This window comes from Sciurus vulgaris (genome assembly GCF_902686455.1).
Source record: "Sciurus vulgaris genome assembly, chromosome: 10".
Classification (NCBI taxonomy): Eukaryota; Metazoa; Chordata; class Mammalia; order Rodentia; family Sciuridae; genus Sciurus; species Sciurus vulgaris.
In genome coordinates this window covers 2,293,809-2,314,234 of record NC_136470.1, presented here as the reverse complement: position 1 = coordinate 2,314,234, position 20,426 = coordinate 2,293,809, and the positions used below count along the sequence as shown (strand labels likewise).

Below are 20,426 nucleotides of genomic sequence, written 5' to 3'. Positions count from 1 at the left end.
ACGAGCGGATACACTTTCTTCTCAGCAGCACATGGAACCTTCTCGAAAATAGACCATATGTTATGCCACAAAGCAGCCCTTAGGAAATGCAAAAAATAGAGATACTGCCTTGTGTTCTATCAGATAATGATAGAACTGAGAGTAGACTGAGAGTAGACTGAGAGTAGAAATCAATGACAAAGTAAAAAAAGGAAAGTACTCCAACACTTGGAGACTAAATAATATGCTACTGAATGAAAAATGGATAACAAAAAACATCAGGGAGGATATTAAAAAATTCTTAGAGGTCAATGAGAATGATAATACAACATATCAAAATCTCTGGGACACTATGAAAGTGGTACTAAGAAGAAAATTCATTGCATGGAGCGCATTCCAGAAAAGAATGAAAAGTCAACAATTAAATGACCTAACATTACAGCTCAAAGCCCTAGAAAAAGAAGAACAGAATAACAGCAAAAGTAGTAGAAGACAGGAAATAATTAAAATCAAGCTGAAATCAATGAAATTGAAACAAAAGAAACTATTCAAAAAATTGACATAACAAAAAGTTGGTTCTTTGAGAAAGTAAACAAAATAGATAAACCCTTAGCCACACTAACAAAGAGAAGGAGAGAGAGGACTCAAATTACTAAAATACATGATGCAAAAGGAAATATCACGACAGACACCACTGAGATAGAGAACATAATGAGAAGCTACTTTGAAAATCTGTATTCCAATAAAATAAAAACTACCAAAGACATTGACAAATTTCTACAGACATATGCTCCTCCCAAACTGAACCAGGAGGACATACACAATTTAAACAGATCAATATCAAGCAATGAAATAGAAGAAGCCATTAAAAATCTACCATCTAAGAAAAGCCCAGGATCAGACAGATTCTCAGCCGAGTTCTACAAGACCTTCAAAGAAGAACTCATTCCAATACTTCTCAAAGTACTCCAGGAAATAGAAAAGGAGGGTACCCTACCAAACTCATTCTATGAAGCTAATATCACCCTCATACCCAAACCAGGAAAAAGACACACCAAGGAAAGAAAATTTTAGACCAATATCCTTGAGGAATATAGATGCTAAGATCCTTAACAAAATATTGGCAGACCGTATCCAAAAAACATATTAAGAAAACTGTGTACCACGATCAAGGGGGTTCATTCCTGGAATGCAAGGGTGGTTTAACATCCGTAAATCAATAAACGTAATCCATCATGCCAAGAGACTTACGGATAAGAATCATATGGTTATTTCAATTGACGCAGAAAAAGCATTTGACAATATACAACACCCCTTCATGCTCAAAATACTACAAAAAATAGGGATAGTAGGAACACACCTGAACATTGTAAAGGCTATTTATGCTAAGCCCAAGGCCAACATCATTCTTAATGGAGAAAAACTGAAACCATTCCCTTTAAAAATGGGAACAAGACAGGGATATCCTCTTTCACCACTTCTATTCAACATTGTCCTCGAAACTCTAGCCAGAGCAATTAGGCAGACTAAAGAAATTAAAGGGATACGAATAGGAAAAGAGGAACTTAAGCTGTCACTATTTGCGGATGACATGATTCTATATTTAGAGGATCCAAAAACCTAGAAGTTTTCCTCCAGAAAACTTCTAGACCTCATCAATGAATTCAGCAAAATAGCAGGCTATAAAATCAACATGCATAAATCTACAGCATTTTTATACACAAGTGATGAAACAGCTGAAAGGGAAATGAGGAAAACAACTCCATTTGCAATAGCCTCAAAAAAAAAATAAAATACTTGGGTATCAATCTAACCAAAGAGGTAAAAGATCTCTACAATGAAAACTACAAAACACTGAAGAAAGAAATTAAGGAAGACCTTAGAAGATGGAAAGATCTCCCATGTTCCTGGATAGGCAGAATTAATGTTGTCAAAATGGCCATACTACCAAAAGTGCTATACAGATTCAATGCAATTCCAATTAAAATCCCAATGACGTACCTCACAGAAATAGAGCAAGCAATCATGAAATTCATCTGGAAGAATAAGAAACCCAGAATAGCTAAAGCAATCCTTAGCAGGAAGAATGAAACAGGGGGTATCGCAATACCAGAACTTCAACTATACTACAAAGCAATAGTAACAAAAACAGCATAGTATTGGCACCAAAATAGAAGGTAGATCAATGGTACAGAATAGAGGACACGGACACAAACCCAAATAAATACAATTTTCTCATACTAGAAAAAGGTGCCAAAAATATGCAATGGAGAAAAGATAGCCTCTTCAACAAATGGTGCTGGGAAAACTGGAAATCCATATGCAACAGAATGAAAGTAAACACCTATCTCTCACCCTGCACAAAACTCAACTCACAATGGATCAAGGACCTTGAAATCAGACCAGAGACCCTGCATCTTATAGAAGAAAAAGTAGGTCCAAATCTTCACCTTGTTGGCTTAGGATCAGACTTCCTTAATAGGACTCCCATAGCACAAGAAATAAAAGCAAGAATCAATAACTGGGATAGACTCAAACTAAATAGCTTTCTCTCAGCAAAGGAAATTATCAGCAATGTGAAGAGAGAACCTACAGAGTGGGAGAATATCTTTGCCTCTCATACTTCAGATAGAGCACTAATTTCCAGAATACATAAAGAACTCAAAAAACTCTACACGAAGAATACAAATAACCCAATCAACAAGTGGGCTAAGGATATGAACAGACGCTTCACAGAAGAAGATGTACAAGCAATCAACAGACATATGAAAAAATGTTCACCATCTTTAGTAATAAGAGAAATGCAAATCAAAACTACATAAAAACTACATTCCATCTCATCCCAATTAGAATGGCGATTATCAAGAACACAAGCAACAATAGGTGTTGGAGAGGATGTGGGGAAAGAGGTACACTCATACATGGCTGGTGGGACTGCAAATTAGTGCAGCCACTCTGGAAAGCAGTGTGGAGATTCCTTAGAAAACTTGGAATGGACCTACATTTGACCCAGCTATCCCGCTCCTCGGCCTCTACCCAAAGGATTTAAAATCAGCACACTACAGAGATACAGCCACATCAATGTTCATAGCGGCTCAATTCACAATAGCCAGACTGTGGAACCAACCTAGATGCCCTTCAATTGATGAATGGATAAAGAAACTGTGGTATATATATACAATGGAATATTACTCAGCTATAAAGAATAATAAAATTATGGCATTTGCAGGCAAATGGATGAAATTGGAGAACATCATGTTAAGTGAGATAAGCCAATCTCAAATATCCAAAAGAGGAATGATCTCACTGATAAGCGGATGATGACACATAATGGGAGGTGGGAGGGGGACAAGAATGGAGGAAGGAGGGACTGTATAGAGGGAAAAGAGAGGTGGGAGGGGTGGGGGGGGAAGGAAAAAAATAATGGAATGAATCAAACATCATTACTCTATGTAAATTTATGAATATGCAAATGGTATGCTGTTACTCCATGTACGAAGAGAAACAACATGTATCCCATTTGTTTACAATAAAAATAAATTAAAAAAAAAAAAGTGACTAAGAGCTGTACATGGGACAAGCAAACCAAGGTGGAAGATAGGCAGCATGCTTGTGTTTTTCCTGGCTCTAATGGGATGCTTTTAGGGATCCACAGTTAAGTGTGATATCTCCTCTGCTTCTGGGAGATACCCTTTACTAGTGTAAGGAAGTTTTCTTCTATTCTTAGTTTGCTAAGAATAACAAAAAAAAAAAAAAGGAGGAAGAATTTTACACTGATCTTGCCTTCAATTAACAGTAATCTAACTGCAAAATATAAAATTTCATCGATCCTCCCAGCTCAACTGTACAGAATCAGATTTTCCATGTTCCTGATTATTTTTGTTTACCTGGGCTGAGAAGGACGAAGTCCCAAATCTAATGTATTTTTCCCTATTCCTACTTGTATTTCCAGCATTTTGGCCTCATAATTGCTATGTCATTTGGTACATATCTTTACAATAGCCCTAACTTTACCAAGGATAAAACCATTCCTTGACACAAATTTACCTTCTGTGTTTAATCAATTTTAACCTACAACTACCTTCTCCAGTCAATGATACATTCCAGCTTTACTAAAGAAATATTTTAAGGGAAAATGAAGCAATTAAGCATTTGGCATCATTAATATGGCAGAAGGGAAATCTAAGGCAGTTTTACAGGGAGAAGCATTATTTAGGGAAGCCCAGAAGACTGCCATCAAAACCCACCAGGAACCATCAGCCAGCCGTGACTCCAGTAGCTGGTCCACAAGAATGTCTCCTCAGTCAGTCATTCCCCCACTTAAAGAACTGAGGTGTCCCCTCTGGCTGTGACTCACTTGTAGCCACAGAACAGCAGAATTGATGTTGTGTGCCCAGCACTAGGTAGGAAGAGCCTCATGCCCCACCTTGGTCCCTGCCCTCTTCCTCTAGGAACCCTGCACTGCCTGGGGCTGCCATGATGAAGAGACCACCCAGAAAGAGGGCAGTGATGTGGCGCAGTAAGAGGGAGAAAAAGACACCCACCCGCCCTCAGCTGTCCCACCCTACAGCAGCTCGAGTCAACCCAACTGAGGACTTAGACATTGCAGAGTAGCAGCAAATTTTCCTGCCCCGACCTCATCAACTATAGACTTGCGAGTAAATAAATGCTGTTGAGACTTTACATTTTGGAGTGGTTTGTTACACAGGAATAGTTTACAGGAACGTTACTACTTTATTACTGAAAATAAATAGCAGAGCAAAAAAATATACTATTATCATAGCAGGCAACGACTCCCAACACACCAAATTTCTTGGCAAATGAGGTCCCATATCATATTCAGTACTATAACAGTACACAGCAATTCTGTATTTCACTAAATCCTATGAATAATTAAGCACAAACTGCAACATAAAATAAATGTGAATAAACTTCTACAGATGGTACCAGTATTCACCAACCTGTCAGAATTCATTCACATTCATTTAACATCGTAGTTGGCACTTTAGTTACCAGCATCTAATCTGTCTGGAATGCCTGTGAGTCAACTCAAGGTCTACAGAGTTGACTTCATTATCATCCGCCACAAACAAAGAACTAGCTTGATTTTCTATTAACATGTTTTTCCCTAGGTTCATTTTCATTGAAATTGTTTATAGGTATTTCTAGAGATTATCATAGTGGTTATATAATTTTAAGAAATGAATCTGAAAAAAAAAGAAAAATGAATCTAGTGTCAGTTATAAATACTGAAAAAGATACATAGATTAAGATGTATTATGTTGGATACTTTTGCTTCAGGTTATAATAATGTTTTCAGCAATAAAATTAATAGGACAGTACTGGTATAATGATAGACACACTGATCAATGGCAGAATTGAAGGTTCCAAAATAAACTTTCAAATTTATGGCCAATTAACTCTCCACAAGTGTACCTCAACAATTCAGGGGAGAAAGGATAAAAGAATTATCTTTTCAACAAATGGTGCTAAAAACTCTAAATGCATGCGCACAGGTCTAAGCTGGATCCCTTCCTCACACTATATACAAAAATTAATTCAAAATATATCAAACACCTAAATTTAACAGCTAAAACTATACAGGAGTAAATCTTCATGACCTTGAATTAAACAATGATTTGTGAATTGTGAATTGCTGCCAAAGTTGCTGTAAATAGCTAAACCCATTCTGACCTCTCTAGCTTCCTCTTGAAAAGGAAGCCTGAGTTTTGAGGCAGGACCTCTCCTGAGGTGCCGGGGAGAGGTGACATGGGGCAAAGCTGGGGCAGGAGGAGTGAGTCAGGGGTATGTAAATGTGGATTCCACACAGGCAAGCACCAGGGGCATCAATCCCTGCCCCACCTGGAAGCCACACAAACATCAAGGAAAGACCAGGTGTCCTGGGGACATTTCAGGCCTTCCTGAAGTGAAGCCTGTACTTTCTGCCAGGATGGGTCAAGGCCCTGAGTCAAGGAGGCTTTGATGGCAGCCACCAGCTTCACAGAGACCTGCTCCCCATAGTCATTACCTCTCTTCTTGGAGTGAACCAACTTGCCAACTACCAAAGAACCTGGTGAGTAAGGAGTCCCTTGCTGCAGATGTCCAGATATCTGGGGAATTCATCTCCTAGTTTCTTCCTTGAACTGAAGATACCGGGCTTGAAGCCTCAAGTACCACAGTACTCAGACAGCGAGAGTCATGATCAGAATCTCTGCATCCACGGCAAGGTGGTATCTGGATAGGGAACCACCCCACTGAGACTCAGACTAAGGCTTTTTGGAAACAGGAGTCAATGAACTGACTGAGGTCCACAGATGCACAACATCTGTGACAATGGTTTCTTCATGACACCAAAAGCATGAGCAACTGAAGAAAAGATAAACTGGATATAATCAAAAAAAAGTCTGTGCTTCATAGCATACTTTTGAGAAAGTGAAAAGAACTTGCAGAATGAGAGAAATATCTGCAAATCATATATTCAATAAGGCACTAATATCTGGAATATACACAGAGCTCTTACAAATCAATAATAAAAAAGACAATCCAATTTAAAAACAGGCAATGGAGTTGAACAGACATTTCTCCACAGGAAATATATAAATGTCCAATGAGCATGTTAGAAGATGTTCTCAACATCATTAGTCATCATGGCTATGAAAATCAAAGCCACAATCAGACACCACTTCACATCCACTAGGATTGGCTATAATCAAAAAGACAGATACTAAGTGTTGAGAAGGATATGGAAAAACTGGAGCCCCTACACACTGCTGGTGGGAATGTAAGATGGTACAGCCACTGTGGAAAACGATCTGACAGCTCTACAAACACTAGAACTGACCCAACAATTCCACTCATAGCTATGTATACAAAACACAATGGAAATACGTCCACACAAAAGTTTGCACACACGTCTATACCACCCTTATTAAGAATAACTGAGAAGTGGAAAGAACCCAAATGTCCATCAACTGATATATGAACAAACAAAATACAGCATATCCATTCACTGGAATATTATTCAGCCATGAAGAGAAGAAAGCACTGATATGTACTATAATGTGAATGTACCTCAAAATATTATGCCAAGTGAAATAAACTAGACAAAAAAGAGCAAATGAAGGGTCACAAAGTGCATGATTTCATTTATGTGACATATTCAAAATAGGCAAATCTGTAGGGATGGAAACTCCATTGTGGTTGCCCAGTGCTGGATGCCAGGACTGGGGTGATGACTAAGGTAAAATAGGTTTATTCTGAGATAACAAAATGTTTTAAAACTGTAGAAACAGATGCACAACTATATGATATACTAAAAGCCATTCAAATAATGCACTTTAAACAGGAATTATCCAATTCATGTGCGGCATGTGAATTGTACCTCAATTAAGCTATTTAAAAATAAATTAACAATAATGATAGAAATATAGTTTTCATGTTTAATGCACTAATGAGCTGCTACTGGTCATCTTGGAACTATCTTCTATAAACTGCTTACCTACAAACACTAATACTGCACTCTGTTTTTTTGAGGGGGATCAGGGAAAAGAGTAACTCTGTATGTTTCCTCTAACATTAACATTCTGACCCTGTTTTCATTGTTTGATTTTCTTTCTTTGCACTTTCCTGGGCTAGTGGTGACAAGTTTCTTATCGATTCATTTATTTGGTTTTGGGGGGGAAGAGGAAAGAGTCAAAGGTTGTGGACAGTCTCTACCTGGGAGCTCTGCCTCTGTACACTGTTTACAGAAAGCCCCTAGAGTCGAAGGAAATGGTCTGTCCTACTGGGAAGTGAGTCCTCAAATTCAATTTCCCTCTCGCTATGGGTAACCTTGCTTCTTTGGTGAGAAGTCAGCTCAGAAAGAAGCCCCTGTGACTGGAGGGCTCTCCAAGAGAGTTGAGCCCACTGTCCCCTGTTTGATGCTGTTTACAGGAGCCAGATGATGTCAGATGTTCCCATGTTTCTTAAAACCTGCTCATGCTCTGCATGCAAAATCTGCCTCTGCCCAGTTAGCTAACTTTCCTCTGCAGAGTGAGCACTATTAGGAAGCCCAGTAAGAAAAACCAATGATAAACTGGGCATGGCGGCACATGCCTGTAATCCCAGCAGCTTGGGAGGCTGAGGCAGGAAGATCATGAGTTCAAAGCCAGCTTCAGCAACTTAGCAAGACACTTAGCAACTCAGTGAGACCCTGTCTGTATATAAAATATAAAAAAAGGCTAAGGATGTGGCTCAGTGATTAAGCACCCGAGTTCAATCCTCAGCACTTAAAAGAAAAAAAAGTCAATGGTAAGGTGTACAGTGATATGCTTTCCTTCCAGCCAAATTCTATAACTTGTTGTTCCACATGAAGAAAAACTTTCAATCACAAGTCCCTGCATTCCTGTGGCTATCTGCAAGCAAAGGCCCTGCTTCTTCAATTAGTTCAGACCTTCTCCCACAATGCTACACTGCACTCACTAAAAGAATACTCCCAGCATCTTTCACTTCTCCTGACGGGTAACTGGTATTCTAGGGTCATGATCAGAAAATACTTCTTCCTTCTCTGGGACACAATCCCTTCAAAATTTCTTCAACAGAGATATATTTTTCAAATGGAAGATAAAAGGTACTGCAGAGCAGGGTATGGTGGCGTGAGCCTATTATCCCAGCTACTCAGGAAGCTGAGGCAAGAGGATTGCTTGAGCCTAGGAGTTTGAGACCACAGGGAAATCCTGCCTCAAAAAATTAAACAGAAGGATAATTTGGGTAAGATTCAGAAAACTCAAATACACAACTTATAGTTGATCTGAATATTATATATGATTCAAGAAATAATCAAGGAATTAATCAGGGTCCCAGAATTATCTATGAGGAAAGATATAAACACATAGACAAAGAACTGAAGCAAGAGCCAAAACATCCAAATGGATCACTGTCAGTCTTCACCTGAGTTTCTCAGACACCCTCTACCACTAAAGTCATCCAAGTCTTAGGCTAACTGTGACCAGCTTAAAAACAAGCAATTCCTATACCAGGTCCTGCAACCACTTAACATCACCTATTTTAAAACACTAATGGTCAAAGATGTGAATCTTCCAAGATCTATGAACAAGTACCAAAATCATAATGCCCCCTTTCAAAAGCAGTCATAACCCAAATACTGCCCTTCCCTCAATCCACCTGAGGCTAAATGTTTTACAGAAACAGCATGGCACACAGCACGGTGTCCTGTTCTATAAAGATGGAAAAGTCAACAATACCCAGAAAATTATATCCACCAGGATTCACAGAGATTCCAAGCTACTTCTTTCAAGTCTTCAGCCCAGAGGTGCCCATGTAAAGGACACATGCAGCCCTACAGGAATGCTCAGATTCAAGATGTATCTAATCTCTGCCACTCCACTAATCCTGAAAACTCTAAGGCTGACCACGTTTACCTCCTCACTGAATTAGCTGAAGACAGACACAAGTTCCTAAAGGAAAATTCCAATCCCACCCATGACAGTTCATCATGGAGGCCCGGCCTGTCAGCTGAAGGAAGAACACTGTCTAAGCAAAGTTCACAATTATCCAGACCCATTAATGAAAGACAAGAGAATTTTGTGACTAAACAGATACTATAGATAACAAATGCCAAATTCTTCTCAACTAGCACTCATGTGATAAGATGACATCTAACATGTCAGAAGCACACCCACAGAACACAGAAACCAAAGAGCCTTCAGGGATCAGTGAGCCTCACAACAATTGCCTCCAGTACTCAGGTGACCATGAAGTTCTCTCTCTACGTGCATGAGAGATCAGGCCATGGCGCGGCAGTGGTTCTCAAAGTGGCGTGGGCAGGAGGATGACATTTTGTGACATTTTTGACATTTTGTGTTGCTACCCTTGGGTGTCTGCCTCCAACAGGCAGACTTAAAGGACAAGGCTAAAAATCCTACAATGCATAGGACAGCCCCCCAACAGAGAATCATAGTGCCCAAGGAAGACAGGCTATCCAAGACATGCAGGCCTAGAAGACCCATAACCTATCAGAGCCAGTCCCCTGATCCAGCAGCCCAGGCCCACAGTCACTGGCCTCAGAGGACCTACAACTCAGCTGACCTCAACACAGTCTTCAGTCCTCATGCCAGGATCACTGCTAGGAGGACCAACTAGAAATACACAACCCTTTCCTTCTAGTTAACTGACTGATGATCAGCTACAGTTCCTGATGATCAACACGGTTCGCCAGACAGTGCATCAGTGTACACCCTCTCCCCACCCAGCACACCTGCCTAGTGTTATAGTTTCCCCCAGTGGTCTCCCTGGCTCCATTAAGTCCATGCCCAGAAGAGGACTTGTGGAGGATGTGTACTCCAAAGCCTGATATCATGCTGCTTGCAGGAGTTGGGGGGTGTCTCATCTTGGAAGTGCATGGGGCAGTAACAGGTTGGCTGTGAAATGGTCTAGGTCAAGACTACAGAACACCTTCCTTCCCACAGTGCCTCATCCTATGCCAGCTCCCTCTCCATTCCCTAGAGTCTAAATACTTCTGCTTGGCTCCTCTCCTAAGAGATGATCCAACAGTTGATCCAGAGACAAAGCAGGAGGAAACTGTGCCCACCATGCTCAAATTGAAAATCAGCTCTACACAAACTCACCTCACTTCTAGGAGATTCAATGACAGTGCTAAGGACCCCGAACAGTCCCCAACAGTCTCCCTAGAGTTTGAGCAGCATGAGAACTAAATGTGGCTCAAAGAACCAACCTATGACCTCAACGAAGATGCCTGTTAAGACTGAAAAAAGGGAGAGGGCCGAGAAGCCGAGGAGGGCTGCGGGGGGCGGAGCCACCCTACAGGCCCGCCTCCGTCCGCAGCTGCCTCGGCGCGCCAAAGTCAAACCCAGGGACCCGCCGGCTGGGGAGCCAAGAAGAGTCAGGTCTGGACCCATTCCGCGGTGCGCGTGCACCTGTGCTGCACTCCTTGCCCGAAGATGAATGGCCACCCCGCCTAAGAGAAACTGCCCATCTCCCGCGACCAGCTCCGAGATTACCCGCATCAAGAAAATCTCCATTGAAGGGAACATCGCTGCAGGGAAGTCAACATTTGTAAATATCCTTAAACGAGTTTGTGAGGAATGGGAAGTGGTTCCTGAACCTGTTGCTAGATGGTGCAATGTTCATAGTACTCAAGATGAATTTGAGGTATATTTTTGCATCTAATTTGTATGAATCTGACTGCATGAATGAAACAGAATGGACAATATATCAAGACTGGCATGATTGGATGAATAACCAGTTTGGCCAAAGCCTTGAATTGGATGGAATCATTTATCTCCGAGCTACTCCAGAGAAATGCTTAAGTAGAATATATTTGCGAGGAAGAACTGAAGAGCAAGGCATTCCTCTTGAATGTTTAGAGAAGCTTCACTATAAACATGAAAGTTGGCTCCTGCACAGAACATTGAAAACGAACTTTGATTATCTACAAGAGGTGCCTATCTTAACACTGGATGTTAATGAAGATTTTAAAGACAAACATGAAAGTCTGGTTGAAAAGGTCAAAGAATTTTTGAGTACTTTGTGATATTGCTGAAGACTCCAGGCAGCCCAGTGCTTCCAAATACTTCAGTTTTGTGTATCTTCATAGCTCAAGTATTCATAAGACTCAAGTTTTTAATCATTTTTTTCCCAAGGAAAAAAAGGTGTTTTTGTTTGTTTATGAATCCTATGTGAAACTTTCTCTTTCTCCCTCCCTCCCTTCCTTTCTTTTATGGTTTTAAAAGCAAAGATGTTTAGTTATCTCTTACAACAGGAAGTCTGGAGGTAGATGGCTCCAATGTCTGAATAGTGGTTAAACTATATTATAAAAGACCCAGCCTCCTTCTGTCTTTTCCCTCTATCTTTTTCCGCAGATTAACATTTTTCCATAGTGCTTCTCACCTCAGGGTTGACCAGTTTTTTAATTGGAAACATGAATGTTGCAGAGTAAAGGATGTGTAAATGAGTGTACTTATTAAAAGTTGAGAAATAGAATTTAAGAATTCCTGGAATAAGGATTCTGAAGTGAGGTTTATTTTGTTCTGTTCTGTTTTGTAAAATTTGTTTGTTTTATTTTCTTTCTAGAGGTGCTGGGGGGGTCAAACTAAGGACTTCCTGCATTTTAAGCAAGTACTCTATAGAACTGTACCTCCTGCCCCTGAAGTTTTATTTGGAATGTTTTTGATCAGGTGCCTCTCTTTCCATCCTAATTTATGTTGAAGTTAAAACCAAGTTTAGTATTTAATCACTTGATACTTATCAATGTGTCTATAACACATTTATAGAGGAGTAGGTTAGACTTGATTGCCGGTTTGGTAGTAACATAATCTATTTTACAAGTAATTTCACCTTTTACCTTTGTTTCTTCATCTGTGTTATAAGTGATACTTCCTTCATTTTTTTACATGGGATTTTGGAGGATTAGGGAGAAAATTTTTATGTATTTAAAGGATTAGCTAAAAAGTTACTACCTGAGTATAAAGATTAGTTTACCTGGAGCTTAAAATAGCTACCTGCTTTTCCCTTCTCAGACTCTTGTTTTAGAAAGGAATATTCTTATTACAGTTAAAAAATTTATTAAAACTATGATTTTCCTTAAATTATTTTAGGTGGAAGTGTAGTTTTTCTTAAATTTCTTTTCATTTTGTATCTTTTGTTGTATATATGTGTATGTGGTGCTAGGGATTGAACCCAGGGCCTCACATGTACTAGGCAAGTATCTTACTAGTGGGCTACAGCCCTCTTTTCATTTTTATAGGAAATATTAGTAGAACATAGTGAGTGATAAGTTTTTCCATTTTATTTTCTATTGTTCCTACAGTGGAAATGAGCAGTCTTTGCCTTTCTGCTTGGTGAATATTTCAAAAGAGAAACTAAAGCCAAAGTGGAGTATCTCAGCAGTTTTGTCTGTTTAGTCTCACCTCTTATTTTTTTCCTCATTCTTATTTTTCCTACTCTGAATTAATTAGGCAGTATGCTAGTTTCAAATTCAAATGCCACATATTTCTTTGAAAACATTATGATCACTTTTTGCTTCATAGTTTGCTTTGCTTTGTAAGTTTTTCTTACCTTTCAGAGAAATCACAAATAAAAATTATTTTGCTTTATATGTAATGAAAGCATTATCATTTTTTATTGAACTAGGAAATAAAACTAACAAATATGGGGAAGGGTTGAAAGCTTCCTTAACAAGGCACATTTCTCTGTAAACTACTTATGGGAGTAGTTATAAAACTTTGCATATATTCATCTTAGATCTGTATATAAATAAGAGGTTTTTTTCCCTCCTAGTTATTTAAGTTAAGGTGTGCAGTGTCTTTTCCATGTAATTAACCTTTCTATTTTATACTTTAGAAAATTTGTACATTTTTTTAAAAATGGGAGGCAGTTACTTTTTTTGAAACTAACTTTTCTTTTATGTCATCTTTTGCTTTTGGTTTCTTATTCAAAGATGACAATTTTGTGGATTAACCAATCTTGATGCACTGATCTTTGAAAAGGGAACTTGATTTCAAATCAGTAATAACCATAAATACTTAAATGGTATCATGATATGTATAAGCTTTTTGGTTGTTTGGTATAAATGAATTTGTCTACTTAATTGTCATTAAATAAGTTTGAATTTCATAAACTATGCTGAAGGTAAACTCATTGATATTATTACATCTTTTTTAGAATTCAAATTCTACTTTTGAATACAAAATTATGAATTTAAAAAGTTAAAAATGGTCTGTAAATTACATTGATTTTATTATGGAGGTTTGTAATTCAGTGATCTTCATTGACCTTTAAAAATGTTTAATGACTTTTAATCTGTAGAATTAAAAAAAGCTAATAAAAATTTATTATTTATTTGTCATGACTAAAAAGTGTGATAGGCTTATAAGAATTAAACCTAAATAAAGATAATATCTGTTAAAAAAAAAAAGACTGAAAAAAGACTGACTGTTCCCAACACAAGGAGAAGGCAGTCAGGAGGAGGCAGGAGTGTAGCCTCTGTGGGAAACAACATGGCACTTTTCCAACCTAGCTCAAAAAGCTAAGCACACACACCCAAGTATATACACACAGAGCTGAAAACACATCCACACAGAAACTTGTACACAAAATGTTCACAGCATCACAATCCACAACAGTTATCCCTCATCACAGTTATCCCCTATAACAGTCTGCTATGGAATTTTATCAGAACTCTCAGGAGAACTTCACTAGAGACAACTCAAGTTTTTGGAATGTGATAAAATGAGAACTCAGGTGAAGCTCACCTTAAGGCTCCTTACTGTAGCTAGACATTAGTCAAGTGAAGATGGTTCCAAAACATAAGTAGCAAATGTACACTAGTTTTTTTTTTTTTTTTTTTTTACTTCTGTTGATATACATGACTAAGCAAAACATACAAATTAATCTATTTCCTCAGATCATTCTTAATAACTGATATTTATCAGTTGGGTGAGTAACTCTCCAAAATATACACACCTGGTACCTATCCCAGATCTACATTTAGATTCTCCAGGCTGGAGCCCCACAGATATCTGAAAACATCCTGAAAGGTGACACCCAACTGTCACCACCCCTGCACATAACAGCCACTAAGTTTGAGAAGAATCACTTACTTGTTACAATTCCAGCCAAAGCAAAAACAAACTGATTTTCATCAGAATCGAGCTCCTTGACATCCCCATCCAGTGACTTCACAAAACTTTCCATTGTTTGGCCAGTGATGTGGAAAAACTTCAAAGCTTTATCCTGAAATTTTGGAAATGGAAATGTCACATCTTTTCATAGGTACCAGTGTAGAAACATTTTCAAAGTGCAGGATACAGAAAACACTAGTTTTAACTATAGAAGCAATAGTTTAAAATCTATCCCTCTAGTCAGCTGTGGTGGAACAAACCTATAATCCTAGCAACCCAGGAGGCTGAATCAGGAGGATTGCAAGTTCAAGGTCTACCTGGGCAGCTTAGCAAGACACTCTCTCAAAATAAAAAATAAAAAGGGATGGGAATTTAACTCAGTGATAAAGTGCCCCTGGATTCAATCCCTAGTACCAAAAAAAAAAAAAAAAAATAGTTTGGGAGAAGTGAGAACAAGAAAAAAAAACCTTGAAGACTCATAGAAAGATATTTATAGAGCAACATGAAATAAAACAAATTAACACAATGATGGGAGAATTAAGACCAACTGACTCAAAAACATAATGGAAGCCAGATAAGGTGGCACATGCCTAGCATCTCAGCAATTCAGGAGGCTAAGGCAGCAGGATCAGAAGTCTGAGGCCAGCCTGGGCAACTTAGCAAGACCCTGTCCAAAAAAAAAAAGCCCTGTCTCAAAATAAAAAATGAAAAGGGATAGGGATCTAGCTCAATGGCAGAACACTTGCCCAGCATGTGCAAGGTTCTGGGTTCAATCCCCAGCATACCCAACAAACATAACACACAGTATCCACCTACCTAGAGACATATGTATGTATATGTCTATGTAGAGAGAGATACCTAGTACCTATCCCAGAGTTACAGTAAGATTCTCCAGTTTGAGGCCCAACAGAGATATCTGAAAACATCCCTGAGATTGTTTACACATACACCCAAGTGTCGTCACCACCTATCTGCATAAGTCACCAATTTATACTAGACAGAGACAGACACCAGATACCTACACACTCTAGAGTTCTGAGGAAGTGACTCTAAAACCAAAGGCACATTTCATCATGGTTAAAAAAAAATCTGAGACAGGCACGATGGTGCATACCTATGATCCCAACAACTCAGGAGGCTGAGGCAGGAGGATCACGAGTTCAAAGCCAGCCTCAGCAACTTAGCAAGGCCCTAAGCAACTTAGTGAGACCCTGTCTCTAAATAAAAAAGTACAAAAAAGGGATTGGGATGTGCCTCAGTGGTAAAGTTCCCCTGAGTTAATCCCCAAAGCCAAAAAAAAAAAAAAAAAGGAAAAAAAGAAAAGAAATCTGGAAAAAGATTACGTTTACAAATGGCCCAAAGGAACTTCTTGGGTGATTAAAAGGAATATGCTAAGGCTACCCTGTGATGGTCTCACAGTTAAAGAAGTTTTCTAAAAACCATGAATCACACACTTACAATGGGTAGGTTTTACAGTATGGAAATCATACCTCAATAAAGCTCAATACACTTTTGAACTACATTCTCATTTTTCCACCCAAAGTCAAATGCCATTATTTCTATAAGTGCTAAGTAAACCAGAGGTCGCCGTCTCCCCTCTGTCCCCGCTGTGCCCACTCCATCTTCACAGGGTCTAGCCCCATGCTTCATGCTTCCTTCCCTCAGCTGTCAGCTCTGCCTCAACCACTTGGCTCTCACAGGTGACTCTTTCCATCTCCTCCAGAGGGAGCCATACTAATCTTCCTGTCCCATTCAAAGTTCCACCACCCCACCTTCTGATCCTTCCTCACTCAATACTGGTTAATCTTCCTAAAATTCTGCTCTTGTCCTATCACACTTGAAATCACAACCCTTAAAGAACAGAGTCCTCCTACCTACAGGGTAAAATCATCAACCTGGTATCTCAGGTCACAAAATCACATTTCAACCTACCTGGAAAGCCTTGTCTCCCACTATCCTCCACTGTATCACTGTCCTCCTCACTGTCCTAAAACAGACTGACTTCTGACCCCATGCCTTTCATTACACTGGTTCTGTTTCCTTGACCTGCCCTTCCCATTTTCTGCCATCTCTCTCTATTCAAAGTCCATTTCAAATTCCCTTTCTGGGAAAGTTCCCAATAAATAAATATATATAAAAAATATATACATCTGTACACACATGTGCACACATGCTAAACAACATATATAACATTCAAAAAATTAAGTACTACATTACCCATGAGATAAAATACATAAAAAGAACTTTGACCTTGTTAAGTTCTTCACACATCAAGCGACCATACTGAAGGGGTACACCCATGGATGCTAGGAGACAAGAAATCATGTTTCATCATTTTATATGTCCCCAGAGCACCAAATTACAAGGGACCCCACAGAGTAGGTATCTGATGACTAAGAAAGCAGCTAAAGCAAATGGACAGCAGGACACGGATTCAGTCTCTAAAAAACGTCTTGGCAGACATGCTGTCTCCTCTAAGTCACATGAGCACATTCAACAATATCCAGACAGCCACTGGCCATGCTTACTCCTCCCAGAATCGCTTTGACAACTTCCTCGCTGCTGGAGACACCCCACAGGAGGGTGCAGGCGGCCGCTCCCATTTCTGTACAATACTCTGCCTGCTGTAGAAGCTGCTGCTTTGCTTCATTCAGCTGCTGTCGAAGAGCCAGCTTCTCCTAAATTCACAACAAAATAAAATCAGAATAGACACTAGCATTCAACTTCAAAATTCCTCTTCACAGATTAAAGAAATGCATGCAGAATTATAGAAAAAAGCTGCAAATGAAAAGTAGTCCTGAGTCGTAATCCACATCTAAAGGTAAACTCCAGTCTTAGAAAAGAACACACTACTATATTACAGTTTAGAGATTACCCAAAGATCTGAATTAACTGCTTTAAGTGAAGTGAAAAGAGAAGGTGAAAATCAGGTCCCAGTGCCCACAACAAGAACAGCACCACAGGGACGCCTGAGTAAAGCACAACCTAACACGCAGTCCACACAGAGCGTCACCACACTGAGAGCACCTGCAAGGGTGCTCCAAACACCACCTGCCAGGGCAGAGTAAAAGGTGCTCAGACACCCAACTGAACTTGAGGAATCCGAGCACCACAAAAAGACTCCTTCCAAGCAAACACATCCTCAAATCCTCATGAGAATACTGTCAAAGGTGAATATGAAATACACAGCTGTGAAGTCAAACAAGGAATAGGTACTAGAGCCAAGACCAGGCAGGAAGCTAGGGCACAGGAGCAGGAGGGACGTGAAGGTGGGTGTCCCACACACCCTCTGGCACCATGCAGTGTACCAAGACAGCAGAGGCCAGGAGAGGTTTCTTAGCCTCCCTCTGGCAGCAGCATCTGAGTCTCTGCCAGGCTCTTTTCAAAGGGAACTGCCCTCCTGACAGACCCTGATCACATAAGCATGCCTCAAGGATTTACCTTAAGGTGGGCCTGGGCTGATGCAGGGCTTCCTGCCCTCCCCAAACACTAGTACCAGGTCCACACTTTCCTGGTGCCTGGAATTCCCTTAAAAGGTGACAGCATTTTCTAACTTGAGAGAGAAACTGGCCTGGGAGTGTGACTCAATGGCAGTGTGCTTGCCTAGAATGCATGAAGCCTTGGTAGTGAGATTGCCCAGAATCCAGCACCACAAAAAAATGAGAGAGAACTGAAAAATATAAAAATCGAGTTAAGTTCATTTAGGCCAAACATAATTAAATAAACCATAAAATTAAAGTATACTGGATGTTTTAGGTTTTATTTTAGAGAGGTGAGCACAGGAAAACCAAAGGAGAAGTTTTTCACCTAGGACATAAAAGGGAACCAAACTGCGGCATGAGTCCTACACTGCTGATTTCAAAACTTGCTATCAGGTAGTCTGCTCCTGTTCACCCGGAGGCCACAAATCTGTATACAGAGACTCACACATAGTCACACAGATAGACACACTTATTTTAGGAAAGCTAATGCTATTTAATGTCATTTACGAACCCTGGGGCTTTCATGCTGAACTTAATCCTAAAGCAGTCTGGATTCCAGACTTCAGGTGTGTGTCACGCAAGTCATGGAGAAACACGCAAAAATTCTATCTCAGCATTTCCTTTGGGATTTCTAACTTTTCTCACAATTAAAGCAATCTGCATTCCAATTAGTCTGTTTATGGCAGTTCTTCCATAAGACCACAGAAGAACTGCTAAGAATAAGAAAGCAGAACTGTTCCCCACCTTGGTCACATCTGACAGCTGAGGTGATATAACCCAGCACAGGGCTACACACATAGTACAATATCAAAAGAAATTCAAAGAATCCAGCCAGGCATGGTGTTACAGGCCTATAATCCCAGCAATTCAGGAGGCCGAGACAGGAGGATTACAAGATCAAGGGCCAGGTGAGAAAATTTAGCAACAGCCTGACTCAAAATAAAAATTTTCTCAAAGGGCTGGGGATGTAGCTTAGTGATAGAGCACTTGCTGAAAACATGGAAGGCCCTGGTTTCACTTCTGAGTACCACAGAATGAAAGAAAAAAAAATTCAAACTCAAATTAAAAAAAAAAACTCTAATTAGAGCATGGACAAAAGACATGAGGAGACATTTCACCGAGGAGAAACAGCAAAAAAGCACATGAAAAGACATGTCATTCACCACTGGGAGATGCAAATTAAAACCACAGCACACCTATCGGAAGGTCTTAAGTAAAAAACCAGGCATGGCAGTATGTGCCTATAGTCCCAGTTAACTGAGAGGCTAAGGCAGGAAGATCCCTTGTGCCCAGCAGTCTGAGAACAGCCCAAGAATCACAGCAAGACCCCATCTCAAAAATCAAAAAAAAAGGAATGGCTAAAATTAAAAATAATGATAACACCAAATAAGGTTAGGAGAATGTGGCTCACTCATACATTGCTAGTGGTAATTTACAAATATGTAATGGTGCAGCCACTCTGGAAAACAACTTGGCAATTTCTTACAAAACTAGTCATGCACTTACCATATGACAAAACATTATACTCTAAGGCATTCGTCTAGAGGAATGAAGACACATTCATACAAAAACCCATACAGGAATGTTCCTAACACCCTTATTAGTGACAGCAAGAAGCTAGGAACAATCTGGATGTGCTTCAATGGGGGATAATTAAACAAACCTTGACATATCAACACCATGGAACACTATGTAGCCAATACAAAAGAACTATTGATACGTGCAACAACTTGAATAGATGTGAGCAAAAATATCAATCTCAAATGTCACTTAGTATGTCATTCAATTTTTAAGACATTCTTGAAAAACCAAAGAGATGGAAAATGCACAGGTGACTGCCAGGAGCTGGGCATAGGGAGGGGTGGGTGTGTCCATGTTGGTAGTTCAAGCTGGACCTATGGTGAAGGAACAGTTCTGATGGTTACCTAAGTCTACAGATGTCCTGAAATAGCACAGGATCGTATACACATGTGCATACACAAACAAGGAGACACAAAACAGGGGAGACAGAAAGTCCAGGAAACACATGTGAGCTTGAATAGGTGTGTGGATTACCTCAGTACCAATTTCCTGCCTTCCATAGTTGTGGGAAGCGGTCCTTATTTAGCAGAATCAGACTAGGTTGAGCCATGTGACACAGAGGCCTGGCTTCTAGGAACTGCTGGGAAGTATGTGGCACTGCGTGGGAGAGGTTCCCTATCTCCTTCTGGAATGTTCCCCCTAAGAGGATGGCTCCCCTAACTCCACCCTATTCTGTCCATCAAAGAAGACACTCCTTCCAGTCCTTGCCTCTTTTATCTGTCTATAAATAAAAGAGTTGAGCGAC

The 20,426-nt window shown here is 39.8% G+C and overlaps 1 protein-coding gene across 6 annotated transcripts in view; it reads right to left on the bottom strand.

Annotated features, from left to right (window-relative positions):
- HSF2BP (heat shock transcription factor 2 binding protein) overlaps nt 1-20,426 on the bottom strand; it is an 83,507-nt gene that overhangs the window by 44,988 nt on the left and 18,093 nt on the right. For 4 of the 6 annotated variants that reach the window (XM_079100672.1, XM_079100677.1, XM_079100674.1 and 1 more), the window contains 3 exons: nt 19,360-19,432; nt 17,147-17,298; nt 14,598-14,730 (listed from right to left, as the gene is read on the bottom strand). In XM_079100672.1, coding sequence (XP_078956798.1) covers nt 14,598-14,730; nt 17,147-17,298; nt 19,360-19,432 — 358 coding nt within the window. The remainder of the gene's footprint in view (nt 1-14,597; nt 14,731-17,146; nt 17,299-19,359; nt 19,433-20,426) is intronic. The other 2 variants (XM_079100675.1, XM_079100676.1) reach the window with 2 other exon arrangements.